We start from the raw sequence: 14,747 nt of genomic DNA, 5'->3' as shown, positions 1-14,747 counted from the left end.
CTTTTTCTATAAGTTAAGGATCAATCTATTCTAGCTCTAACAGGAAATATCAGTTTATAACGTTAGTTATGCTTCTTACCTTTATAATAATACAGGACAAAATATTGAAAAAAATATAAAATGTGTTTAGGTACGTCTTATGGCTCTGGTTGGTATTCGAAAGACCTAGCAAGCATCCCAGTATCACGGCAAAGGAGATGACGTACATCGAACAGTCGATCGGCACTGCCACCCAAGCTGCCATGCCTGGCTTCATGTCAACTCCCTGGAAGGCATTTGCTACATCACCACCCGTAAGTAGACATTGAGAGGTGATAAAGAAAATTATACAAAAATAAAATTGGGTACATAATGAGTATTTTATTATTTCGGCAGGTTTATGCTATCATTGTGGCCAACTTTTGCAGAACCTGGAATTTCTGTTTACTCGTCATATTCCAATCTGAATACTTCAAAACTAGATTCAACATGCAGATAACGGAGGTCATTATATTAAATAAGCGCAAATTCTTTATTGCTTTATAGTCAAATGCATTGGAAGTCATGTTTTACTTTTTTTCTTGTAGTCCGGGTTTGTGGGCGCGATACCTCATTTAATTATGACGTCATTGGTGCCCATCGGTGGAATGTTGGCTGATTATCTGCGAAAGAATAACATCATGACCACGACTAATGTGCGGAAACTATTCAATTGCGGAGGTTTTGGGTTGGAAGCGTTCTTCTTTGTACTCGTCGCCTATGCTGATAATAAGGTAATCGTAGTTTTTTCATCAGTTTATAGAGCGTTCCGATATTTTTTACTTTCTTTATTTACTAAAAATATTTATTTATTTGTGAATTCATATTTGTAAGAAACAAGAAATTTAAATATTGTTATAAACATACTATTTATTATTATAAATTTCGTAATTGAATGGGCACGAAAATAGAATAGTAATTTATAATTACAATAAGACCGCTTCCAACAGTACGTGGCTACCATTGAGTTGACGATCGGCGTCGCGTGCAGCGGTTTCGCTATATCTGGCTACAATGTAAACCACCTCGACATCGCACCGCGGTACGCGTCTATTCTGATGGGGCTGTCCAACGGCATTGGCACCATAGCAGGCTTCGTGGTTCCTATCGTCATCGCCTACATGACACAAGAGAAGGTATGAGTATTTTCAAGATTAACTAATCCTCATTTTGGACAGATAAAGATACCTGGTTGATTGGATATAAATTATATTCGTGAGATATTATATTTTCGTAAAAATTTATTTCAACATATTATGTAATATGTGTTGAAATAAATTTATATTTAGGTACTTTATTATAGAGTGGTATTAAATTTTACTTTTTTTATTAGATACTACCCATTTTTGAAATCCCAGTGAGACTCCATTGTTTAAGTTAACCTACAGATAGATATACAGATTTAAATAATAAAATTGACTATACCTTAATATATCGCTCATAAACAAATACTCCACGCATATCAATCAAACGCATACTTTATGCAGATTAATAGTTCAATTCTAGCTCGTGCGTTTTATTGAAAACTTTGAAGTGGCACTCCCCGCGAACCGTAAGGGTGTCGTTTTCCTTCGCCAGAGCTTGCGAAACAAGGACATTCGGCCGTGGCTAATTTAAAAAAGGAAATCGAGCTCGGCGTGACGCGCGCTCTGAATATCAAATGATGCTTTGTGGGTGCGCGACGATGCGTTACACACTGTATTTCGCGCTGAGTACTTTATTATCGCTTTGCGCTGCTCCCACTGCCTGGCAGCGCGCACGAATGACTTTCGTATTGTATTCATATCACAGTAACATTTCCATTGTCCAACTGAAAGTTATACTGTTATGAAATATTGGATCTGAATGCGTTTAGATGATTATAATTTAATTACGAGGTTAAATACAAAAAGGTATGATTATGATAGCGTGATGTCGCGTGTGTTTGAATTTGTAACTATGCGTTAATAAAATTAGCCTTCAGGAGGATATCATAATTTTTTTATATATCAGAATACACTGGTAATGGCTATAAGAGAGTGGCGAGCGGTATTTCTAATGGGCGCAACCGTGCACTTCATCGGCATTACGATATACGGCATCTTTGCTTCTGGCGAACTTCAACCGTGGGCCGACACCGCCATCGAAGAACCACCGATCCCTATTAAATCATTGGATCATGAGACTACTTTTGTAAGTATAAATGAATAGTATAATGAACTAAGACTGAGGTCGTCTTATCGGTATTTCGACGCAATCCATATTTAATTTACCGTTTCTTATGATGTGTTGGTGGGCTATTAAAAACATTATCAGTAGGATTTCTAAAGGCTTAACTTCAACATAACTACCTTCATTTTTTGCATAAATATGACATTTTTTATGAACGTCAGTGGTCTGATTTGTTTTAAAAATAAACCTAATTACCATTTTTTTAGACGGAGAAGCCGTCGGCGCCTCTGAAAGGTTCAGAGCCGCCCGCGTACGGTTCGATCGCGCCCCCGCGGCCTCCTGCACCGCCCGCCGCCCCCCAGCAGCACGTGCCCAACAACCCCTTCGTATCCGGTGCTTATTACCAGACGGAGCCAGTCCAGCCACCAGCACAGCCTTACCAGGATCCAGCGGAAGACGGTACCTATTAACTTAACCTTTAAGATGCCATCAGATCATTGCATTCTACGGATATTGATTTTTCTAAACAAGAATATGTTTGTTTCGATCAGATAAAGACTAAAGAGGTTTTTCTTCGTGGACCGATTTCAGTAACTAAGGGTTAATATCATTTTAATCGTTATGTTTTTGATCCTTTGTGTTTTATAAAATTATTAGCCCAATTAAACTACAAATATTTAATTATATAGTATTTATTAATTTATTTAAACTCTATTTAGTTGTTAACTTCAGATAAATTGTTGTTTATCAACATAGTTTTTTATTAATTGCAATTATTATATTTCCTATTTAACTCAAAGCTAAATATTATAAAAAATTTCGTAACTATCTCAAATATTTAAAATACTATTATTTTATTTACAATATTAGAGGTGGATTCAAAATGAAGGATCAAAAACAAAGTAGGTTTAACAAACGATAGAGATTTATAGACACACAATTCGTTATTATTTACAAAATGTCGAATAAATAGCTAAGACAACTTAATTAATAATAATGCGTATAACCAGTAAACGTATCGCTAAGATTCACTGAATGTAATATATATTCGCGACTATTTATCAGCTTTCCTTGAGAAAGTTGTTTTTACATAAGATATTATAAGTATGATGTATCCTGTTACTACTTCACGGATGGTTTCAAAGGGGGCTTTCAGACATTTGCAATATTTTCATAGTTAAATGATTAATGTGACTAGTAAGTTATTGTTGGACTACATTGTACTCGGACTTCATGATTAGTACTGCTTATAAACTAATCTTATTCATTACATGGAATTAGCTTAGGTGTTTATAAATCCAAAAGAGTAAGAACGGCTTAAGCGCCATTATTGCAAGCCAGTGATAAATTCTTCGATACAGATAAGATCCAACGTACAATAACGAAATATTATATATTTAAACATAAATGTATATGTATGAAACAATGGCGTAAGTTGATTAAACCGATTTTTTCTTGAAACTCTACAGTTCTTGTTGTACGCATTCAATGAGATAATCTTATGCAGGCCGCCATCGATACCTTGAAATATTTTTTCTGCATTAACAATGAGGAATACTTAATCTCTCTTTCGTTTCGTGTAACTTAATAACAAAAATATAGTTCATATTATAAGTTATGAGTTCTGGCGATTACAGAAATTAAATTATTACAGATTCTTTAAAAATGTGTGTCAGTAAGTTCTATATTTAAATGGTATTTCATTAAACTCACATGAGAGATTAACATCCCTTTTGTTACTTTTTTTGCCACTACTCGATCGTTTACAATGATTGTTTGCTTGGATCAATGATAATATTTAAAATAAAATGGAGGTTACCCAAGGCAACTGCAAACTAAAACTTAGTTTTAAAAAAAAATCTGCCACATATAAAATGAAAAAGTAAATATTTTGCCGTTCTTACTCTCACGGTCAAAACATTCGTAATACGCGCAATCAAACACTTTCATCTTTGTTGAAAAATTATCAAATTGTATTTGTTGTAGTTTCCTTTTAGAATTCACAATTGTGGTTTCGGCAGTGGCTGGAGTGATTATTTATTTTTGAATTTAACTTTTAAAATGTTTTATGAAATAACAAGTACAAATTTTTATCAGAAAAGTCTTTAATTGAATAATAGAACATCTGGGCTCAATAATATCAATTTGTAACATGTACGGAGCTTGATCTTGATAGCTGTGCTAGTTTTGAAGGTGAAAATTCTTTGTAGAAAGGTTAAGTTACAATAAAAAGAAGTTAAAGAATTATTTACCTTATAAATTATGTATATTTCAAATAAAGATTAAAAAGTAAATATATTTTATTATACAACAAAAAATCCAGCCACAGCCTAACAGTGCGTTTGGTGCCTGTTATCATCATGATCTCAGATTATTTTAGCTAACACTTGTACAGATGTATATAAGTTACATTGGCATATCATGGAAGTATAAATATTTTATCAATAAGTTTTATATATTTTGTATCAAAGCATCATTTTGCATTGTTATGTTGAGTTTTTCGATCACAAATCTCGTCCTTGTTGCTAAGTTTCATAGTGTTGTTGTAAAATGTTTATAAATATTTACTAAATACTTAAATTGTTCAAATCTAGTATTGTACTTATCTTCCTACACAAGTAAATGTGGTGTGCAGTCGGCCATAGTTTAATTTCTAACTGATATTAGGAAAACTAGGTACAGATTTTTACAATAGTTAAAGTTCAGTGTCCTAACTTGTCTACGTAAATAAATATTATAACACGTGGTCGGCTGCACGATAGATGTAGAAAATTTATTAAAATGTTAATATTAATAAGGGAAGTAATGTTACCGCTCTTGATTTTAACACGTTTAATGTATATAATATTATGCTTTTAAATATGTGGTCGTTGCACATCTTATAAGTTTTGATTTATTGATTTGGTTGTGCGACAGGCGTAATAATTTATAAATACTATTATAATTAAATATTTGTTATATTGTGTTATTAAATTAAACATTTCAAAGGAGTGTGACTCCATTTCAAAAAGATATTTTCCTCTCTTAACGTGATTTTTTCTTCTTCTAGAATTAAATAGGATAAGTTCGGTAAAGGTAAAAAATCATGAGTAAAATATTAATGTTCGGTCGCGATTTTTTTCAAGAATCAGCACTACTATCACTTGTCCTTGTTTTAAATGATCTATTCTACCTGCATACATATTATAATAAGATTTCTAATTGCTACGCGTATGTTACTGTGACAGCCTCCGTGGTAAAGCTGATGAGATTGTCCATTAACCGGAAGGCTGTCTGTTCAATCGATTGTGACAAATGTTCGTATGCATATATTTATTTCGGGGTTGGGTTTTGTGGCGTTAAAAATACACCTATTTCACATTGGCACCCAATGACACATGTCTTGGATCTTTGTGTGGGTAAGAACTATGAGCGACGCAGTGTGTATTCTAATTCAAGTAATATACATACTATGGTTAAGATAAATTATTAAATAATATATTTAAGCGTGCTAAGAAAAATATTAATTAAATGTAAACATTTTAGCTCTCAGTACTTAGACAGCTGTATAGAACATGCTTTTAATTAACAAAATTACATCATAAGGTATAATAATGTAGATGCATAAAAAATATTTAAAGGATATAGGTAAATTAAATTTCTAATTGACACTGACAATAAATTTGTATGAGTATAATGGGCCTAGGAACCGGTTTTTTTGTGGTGTATAATTAAAGTACCTAAGGTTTGTGTGAAAATTACGACAATAATATTTGACTGGTAATATTTGAGACCAACATCACACTTGTTAAATTATGCACGAAAAAATGTAATTTTGGCTAATTTTTAAATTCATTTTGATATAAGTATTTTAGATTGTCTAGGAAATGCATAAAAACAGACATGACTTCTGATTAATTTCACCTCATTCAAAATTAAATTAAACGCGGACAAAGTAATGATTATGTTAAAAAATACTATAACCACAAAAGCAGTAGTAACTTTTAGAATACAGTTTTTATAGTACTATACCATACAAACCTTGTTTTGAAGGGCATAAAATTATTTTTTTAAATTCTAAGTAACTTCACTATTTTTTTAACTACGAATTAAATGTATGTAGTACAAAACTATATCTATTGCCAATAAATGCAACTTGCAAATTATACCTAATTGATAAATCATTAATAAGTATTATTAGGCAATAAAAATATGAATAACCATTTATTTTTCCTAAAGCATGACTTATTATCATCTTATACTGGTTTATATTTGCATCCAGCCAGAAAAATAATCCTCCGACTGACAACCATCAAGTTACACAAAATTTCTTGTTGGTCGACGCTGTATTTGGAGTAGATAAATGGGAGTCAGCATGTTAATTATCTTACCTCGTTGACATAAAGAAAGACATTAAAAATGAATTGCATTTGGATTATATTGGACTCACAATCTTACTCATTTTGACTCGTGGACAAAAAATAAATAAAAATAATTCTATTTGGAACAAATTGGACTCACTATCTTATATAACTTGACTCGTGGACATAAGATTTAAAAAAAATCATGGTTCCATATTTGAAAACTAATGTCGCCGACGGAAATATTTGAGTTACTTTATACTCTATTCTTTTCTTTTCGGTTACATTAAATAGTAATTTCGAATTCGAATCGTAATTTCGAATTACTACATAGTTTGAGCAAATTTAGAATTGTCGACTGTAAAATGAGCGATTCTCTGTCGCCATTAGACGTACAAGTTTAAAGCTTAATTCAAAGTTCGAAGTGATGTTGATACTTATTTGACATAAATCGAAAATAAAATATAAAATATTGCGATCAAGACAATAATTCTATTACAACAAAGGTCAATCAAAGACGAAAATACGAGTTTGACAAGCGACGCTACAAATTTCGTGAAAGTTATCTTGAAATGAATATTACTAACACACATAATTGTATATTTTCCGACATACCAACCGAGCTCGAACATCTAACTTGAAATGAAAATTAGTAACACGCATTTTTTTAGGAATACCAACCGACTTGAAATATTGTACTAGTTGTATTTAGCTTTAAAATACTCATTCTATAATCACGACGTACGCAAATAGAAATTACTATAATAAGTTACTAATTGTAAATATTCAAATAATATGTTTAAAGGTAGTAAAAAATGATAATGAAACGTTATTATGCCAATAATACTCATGTCAAAGTAATGTGAATGTATTCGTAATAGTAGGAATTTTAATATTTATGACTAAATAGCGAACTATTGATACATAGTTCGGCGTAGTTATACATATATATTATAATCAGCTTATTCATATATACCTATTATATAATCTTCGCGAAAATATTATATGTATATGTAGCTATATTTAAAGGACAATAAATATAATATGTAGTGTATTGGACATCGGTGAGAATTATCATGTTTTTATTTCCACAGTTAATGCGTTTTATAATCAATGTTGTCTTGAAACACGAAATGCGTATTTCTATAAAGGCATGAGAAATTTCACGAAACGTTGGAACAATGCATCCTATTATTATCAATCGAACGAGACCGCATAATATTTTACCGCGAAATATACCACGGTACAGACTTAATAGCTTTTGAGCGTGAAATACTTATTTGACTATAGGTGGAGTTGAGATTTCTAAATCCAATGCATTCCACATTCATGGAAATTTACAGATTTCGTGTTTCTATTACGACATGCATACATTCTATCTTTTATAATTTTATTTTAAACGACATGCAAAAATATAATCAAAGAGCTTTTAAATCCTTTTTTACTTTTACTGAAATCTCATTACCTTTCTGTAGCCGGTTCTCCTCGAAGATTTAGTAATAAAATAGCTTATAAAAAACACATACCAATAAAGTTCGCTACAACAGGGTAATAAGTAAACATACACATTCATTCAATACATTTTAAGGATCTTTATTTAAACCCCCTGACTTACCTAGTAAATTATTGAAAAAAATATGTGTTATCAGTAAAATTTGAGAAATAATAATTTTAGTTGTCTTAAGGTTGTTGATAGAAATGTCTAAAATTATAGAATTAAGTCTGTTTGAGAACTTAGCTTGTACAAACTATGAGTTTACTGCAACATCCTCTCAAAACATGAGAGACACCAGATTCGACATAAAACTATCTAACAAAATGAATAAATTTAGACATTTTTATAGTGGCCTAGTAGTATTTTGTGTCTGATATTTTAATAACCATTATATTGCTACGTGTAATTTTGACCATCTTTGGTTTAGAAACTACATATAAATAATATATTTATTTTATTTCTATTCTATATTATATGATATACATACATGGGTAACGAAAATGGGTGGTGGAAATGCGTTCATCGGCATGTAAAAAGCATCGCCAGCATTGTCATAAGCTATTGTAATTATTGTAATAAGGTAATTTGTAACATTTACGGATGTTTAGATTGTTATATTTTTTTCTCAAGCTAGCTCACCGTGTGGTCTAGTTTTAACAATAACAAGTTATCTCAAATCCAGGATTTTATTTATTCTATTCATATTACAACAAAATATAATATATAATACCTATGAAGGATCAATATTTTGAATATTTTATTTTAATATAAGTATGGACGTATCACACAGACTTTAACTAAACAATTAACTATGAAATTTAATTACTTTCTGTGTGGTATAAGCTATTAGCATGATTTAATATAACCGTAAATCATAACATTGTTTGGTTATGAACCTAAAAAAATTCTCTGATGAATATTTAAGTGATCAAATTTTATTGAAGCGAAAATCTTTTTTCTACTTGAAAATTGAACGTTTCAAAAGTTGCGTAATAAATTATAGACCAATCATATATATAAAAAGAAATTTTAAAATTTCTATTTAAGTCTATTATATAACTTAACTTTAAAGATTAATTTCTGTGTGTTTCAAATTACTTTAAATGTAATGATTGTTAAATATAGTTAATTGTTGTAGTCTATAGCAAAAATATTGTTTGAAAGAGTCTCTACACCGTCAATTCTGTGATGTAAAAATGTTTTGAATAACTTTGAAAAAATATCACTTGGATGTGTAGTTATTGTATGTATTCATTAAAAGTAAAACAACATAAAGTGTTATTTTAAGTGATTAAATTATATTGACTATTTTAAAAAGAATTATATATTATGCCGCTAGGTGTATGAATCTTAATTTTCTGAGATCGAGTACATGAAGGAGGCTGCAGACGATGAAATAAAATTTAAATCCAACTTTCACTTTCAATTGTTTTGACCAGTTATTTTCTTGGCGTGTGTATTTAGAATAAAGATGGAGTTTTTCATAATTAATTAGATCGATATGATTATCTGTAGTCTCTTTCCAAAAGCAGTTGTTAAAACGTTAAAGAGTTTTTTCCGAGTTCGCATTGCTCCTTGTATAAATTCTGTATCAATGGGTTTTAGGTTAATTGACCGGGAAATGTGCTTTCAACAATAGGCTTGGGCTAGGAAAAGAATTGATGTACATTCCGCTTTGGTTAAGTTATTCTATGATAATTTTCACAATGTCCAAGACAATGGCAGAAAGGGTATGGATCCCCCCTGCACTTGTTAATGTGCACGTAATAATAAGGTTTAAAATATAAAAATAATTAATAACAAAGTTGAATAAAATAATGATGTACTTTCTATATAAAACAATTTGAGTAAGTGAATTCAATTTACTCTTTTTATAAATTAAAAGTATAGTTTAAAAAAATCATAGTTGGTTTAAATTTTGGTAAAAAATGAGAATATATATATATTTTTTGGTTTCCGTAATTACACATTTTTTTCGAAATCTCCATAATAATGATTTCTTATATTTACGCGAATGTTAGACATTGAAATTAAACTAATTTTCCGGATTCTATCGCGGTTTTTTGTTTTTTATTTTTCTCCCGACGTCGGGAGAAAAATAAAAAAAAAAAAAACAAAAAACCGCGATAGAATCCGGAAAATTAGTTTAATTTCAATCTCCATAATAATATAAATAAAGCGTGCTTTTTAAAGGGAGAAAATTTTAAAATGTAATAAGACGTTAAAACAATTCTTTAATGAAATTATCTAATTTTATTCGAAAGACAATTTTATGGAATTAAAATGTTTCGATAGTCACTAGTTTCAGTAATCTGTAAAATAGAGCCAGATTTAAAAAAATAAAAATAAGTCTGTTTTATTACAGTTTAACGTTCTCTCTCTCTAAAAAAACATCCCTTAGATTAAGTTTAGGATTAGGTTAAGACAATAATGGGGTGATCTCACTCTATAAGGCTGTGTTGACAATAAAGCTGTTAAAGCGACCTTAGCGTGTAGATACATACTAGTATTATGGATCCAAGAGTGATTTCGACAATAATCACGTATAAAAACGTAGTTTCGACAATATTACCGCGTGTATGTAAATATAATATTTATGAATTCTAAATTTAATTATTGTATACCGTAGTTATATTAATATTTTTATTTTTACTGTAGAAATGTAGAAGTCGTTAAGTTCTATATTATTATTTAGTTCTTGAAGACGGTAAAGACCAGGGCAGTTGTCTCGTGTTAAGTTAACGATCGCAAAGTCCTGTCGATGCGGTTTTATAACCGATCTAAATTATGACAGTTCACTTAATTATTTAAGAACTGTCATAATTTAGATCTAGTTGATAGTATTTCAGTATCGATCGATAGGACTTTGCAATCGTGGATTTATGTCAAGAAAACACTATTGGGTTCCAGTTAGAGGAACATAGTAGCCAGGGTAATGACTGGGCATTATGAGACTTAATATCTTATGTCTCAGCGTGACGACCGCAGTATAATATCAATTTGTAATGCAAGTTCGTTGTTACTGTTCATGAGTAGTCGTGTCGTTTACCATCAGACGAGTGGCTAGCTCGTCTCGTTTTTAAACTGTATAAAAAGCTTTGGAATTTATGTTCCAGAAGATTGAGAACATTAATTTGATATTTAAACAAATTTTAATATTTTCGTCATTGGCAAATACTCTGTTGAAACGAAGTTTTAATTTCAAATTTTTCCTTGGGCTAGTTCAGTATATTGAATAAAATTTGGTTCTAGACTTTGTAAATATAAAGAAATTGTAAAAAGTACGTACATATAGTCATGATAGATAGTAACCTATAGAGAGTAAGTTACTTGCAAGAAAGCACTGATTTGTCAATTACTGATTAGACTCATGTTTAAGGATTTTCTTTTGAAGTCCTGATACTTCCTTGTAAATATTTTGAAAGGCTTATAGTTTTATTTGCTAAATTTTTCATTTCCATTTTTTTCATTTTTCATTTACCAGTAAATCATTTCTTCTATAATATTGTGCATATTACTTAACTGCATAGTATTTATATTATCCTGTTTTACCCCATGATTATTCCACTTATCGTAATATTTTATTATAGACTTTAAGAAAAGTTTATTAGAATTCATAATAGCAATATGACAGTACTTAGCATTTTTTGATGCCAACTTTTTATTATACGATTCCAGTGTTCTACTTTGGTACCTTTCAAGACCAACATCCAAAGTAAACAAACGAAAATGTTGAAGTCATTTATTAACAATAACTTAACATTGGTTTGTTTTTCTAATTGAGTTATAGATTCTTATTCAATTTATATATACTTCCTCACCTAACCTAAGAATTTGCTGAATGCTCTTTATTTTTTTAGTAATAATACAAAGTAGTATAATGTAATATAAGGCTATAATCTTGTATAATGTAGAAATTAATACCATTCCCATTTAATATCTTACTTATTATATGTAGGCTAATTATTAGGGTATTTCTTCAATATTTATTTAACATACATTATTTTGTCAAAATTACTTTTAGATTCTTACGTTCACTGCCATTTATGAAACTCCATCACAAAAGGTGTTATTTATAGTAAATTCCAATAACATGGTAATTAATTATAATATATATGAACATAGATTTGTATATTGATAGGTGAATAAAGGATATAATTCGTTTGAAAAGTTGCGTTTCGACCCGGCCTACGGTTACTTAGAGAATAGATGAAATATAACTGACATTTTTGCTTAAATAGGAAAAAACTGTACATATAAGTAGTTATATAAATTATTATTATACACTAAGTAATTTACCAAAGGTTAAATTTATGCCAGGTTAGACTAGATCTAGCGCTTTATATAAAACCTACAAGTTTGATAAGTGTTAAGGTATGGTTAAACTGAGTTATTTTGTATTATTTGGGAAGCGTTAAAGTACAATAATTTATTGCATTTTTAAATCAGAGAAAATTGTTTGGATTCAAATTGTTTTCAGTTTCACATTTCACATTCTCTTGCTGATCGAAAATATTAGCATCATTCTTTTAGAAATTGTTTTTTTAAGTATTATTGACAGTAGAGTCCGGCTGAAGATCGATAAAAAACCGAAGCCAAGGGTTTAAAGACTAACAAATTAGGTTCAACTTTGTCTAAGTTATAATTAATAATATAAATGATTTCAAAACTTTAAATTCAAGCTTTTTATTGATATTAATCCGTTAAAAAAAGCATTTCGAGATAATCTTAATTCAAATATTTTTTTATTTAATTCTTTAAATTTTGATTGTCTCTTGACTCATATTGGCCGAAGCCAAATATTTTTCATCGAAGATGGCCAACGCTTCGGTCGGCTACATAACACTAATTTTTACTTTTACAGTTCATAAAGAAACTGGCTGATAAAATTAAGTAGTCTTCAAAATTATGTAATTAGGTGACTTGAACTTGGTACGATTGATCTGGCATCAATCATTCAAAATTTGCCGGTTGAGTTCATGAAAGATGGACTGTGCTACGCTCATCTTCGTATTCGGTAAAATTTGTATTTTTCTTAAATATAAGGGCGTCCTCTGTTGTAAATAGAATTTCTTGTACTGCCTTCGGCATCGCATTTGTATGAAACTATGACCTAGATGTAATATTGAATATAATATGCTATCTTACACAATAACAATATAGGTATTGAAAAATATAATAACTTTATTAATAATTAGCCATAATGCCCCTAGTTAATAAATAAGTAGTTGTCTTTTAATAAGACAAAATTAGCGTGGATTACAAAGAGAGGAAAATATTTGTTTTAAATCATTTAATGAATGCTTTACCAGTCTTTAATCTTCAAAATTTGGTATACACGTTTTTATGCAAGATTGTACGTATTTTTTTTAGAACAAAGAACTGGTTCTAAATCTATTTTATTGAACTACTATTTGTATTTGATTCGTTTATAGATTTTACGTTTTTGATATATGATAAATTAAGTATTCAAATTCTAGTCACAATCCAGACAAAATAACTTAGTCTTATTTAAAAATTGTGATATAATTATTATTTAGAACGTGGATATTAATGGGTTATTATACATATGTAATATTGATTGATCTTAATTATCATTAAGGTTATAAAGTTACTGAGTTTTTGTTTATTTTTATTTTCTATTACTATTTTAGTGAAATTTGTTATTTCGAACTGGTGACATTATCTTCCCTAATATATGTTCAAAAATTTATATTGTTTTATTACAGCATACTAACATCTCCTAAAACTAAATAATCGGAAAAACTTGTCCTTTCCCTCCATTAAGGTGCTTTCCCCAGCTAACCTAACCGTATTGTAACCGACTTCAAAAAAAGGATGAGGTTATCAATTCGACTTGATTTTTTTTTGTATGATTGTTACCTCAGAACTCGCTCAATTATGAGCCGATTTGAAAAATTATTTTTTTATTCGAAAGAATATCTCTCCAGATTAGTTCCATAATTTTTTTTTCAAAATCGCTTCAGTAGTTTGGTTTTAAAAGTATAAAATCTACAATAATTATGTCGTCCAAGAAAACGAAATCGTGAATTCAGCTTTCTTGTGACGTTTTTATTTATGTTTTTGCATTGAGTTTGATTGAGTGTACTTTGTACATACTTATACATACAGCATAACACCTTTTCCCTTTTTCAGTGATAGGCAGAGGTGTAACACTACAGCGCGATAGTTGTACTGTGAGTCAAATATATCAGTTGTGTTTTTGCGTTAGGTTTGCTTGATTCTACTTCTTACATACATAAATATATAGTATCATACCTTTTCCCCTTTTCAGGGGAACTCAGAGGTGTAACTTCTCAGCGTGATAAGTCGTATTGTGAGCGAAACACAACTTCGCCATCGAGACGGTCTATTTTTTAATAACACAAAAAAGCAAAAAATAAATATAATTTTAACAAAAAATTTAACCGTCTTTAAAACCACTCAAAACCAAAAAAATAATTTCACATAACAGGTATATATTGGATACCAATTTTGGAGTCGGTGCCTAATTAAATTGCTAGTTAAGCTAGATAAATACATTAACAAATATACGAAAACAATGCTCAACTTGTTACATATAGCTGATCAAATGTGGGTGTATTACACTCTCTGCCCCGAAAAAAAAGAAAAGAAAAAGTGAAATACAATGCAATATGTGCTTCGTATTACACCTATCACTGTGTATGTTTGTTAGTAGTTAACGCAAACCTACTCCTTTTAATTGATTTAAAAGAAATTTA

General features: G+C 30.0%; 1 protein-coding gene across 1 annotated transcript in view; it reads left to right on the top strand.

Moving 5' to 3' along the window:
• LOC115446673 (vesicular glutamate transporter 1) overlaps window positions 1-9,786 on the top strand; it is a 44,571-nt gene extending 34,785 nt beyond the window's left edge. The window contains exons 7-12 of the mRNA XM_030173434.2: window positions 131-293; window positions 376-483; window positions 567-752; window positions 969-1,154; window positions 2,011-2,190; window positions 2,436-9,786. Of these exons, the coding sequence (XP_030029294.1) occupies window positions 131-293; window positions 376-483; window positions 567-752; window positions 969-1,154; window positions 2,011-2,190; window positions 2,436-2,639 (1,027 nt within the window). The 3' untranslated portion in view covers window positions 2,640-9,786. The remainder of the gene's footprint in view (window positions 1-130; window positions 294-375; window positions 484-566; window positions 753-968; window positions 1,155-2,010; window positions 2,191-2,435) is intronic.
• The last annotated feature ends 4,961 nt before the right edge of the window (window positions 9,787-14,747 follow it).

This window comes from Manduca sexta, chromosome 24, assembly GCF_014839805.1.
Source record: "Manduca sexta isolate Smith_Timp_Sample1 chromosome 24, JHU_Msex_v1.0, whole genome shotgun sequence".
Lineage (NCBI taxonomy): Eukaryota > Metazoa > Arthropoda > Insecta > Lepidoptera > Sphingidae > Manduca > Manduca sexta.
The sequence above is the reverse complement of the archived record's forward strand: the minus strand, read 5'-3'. Positions and strand labels throughout refer to the sequence as shown.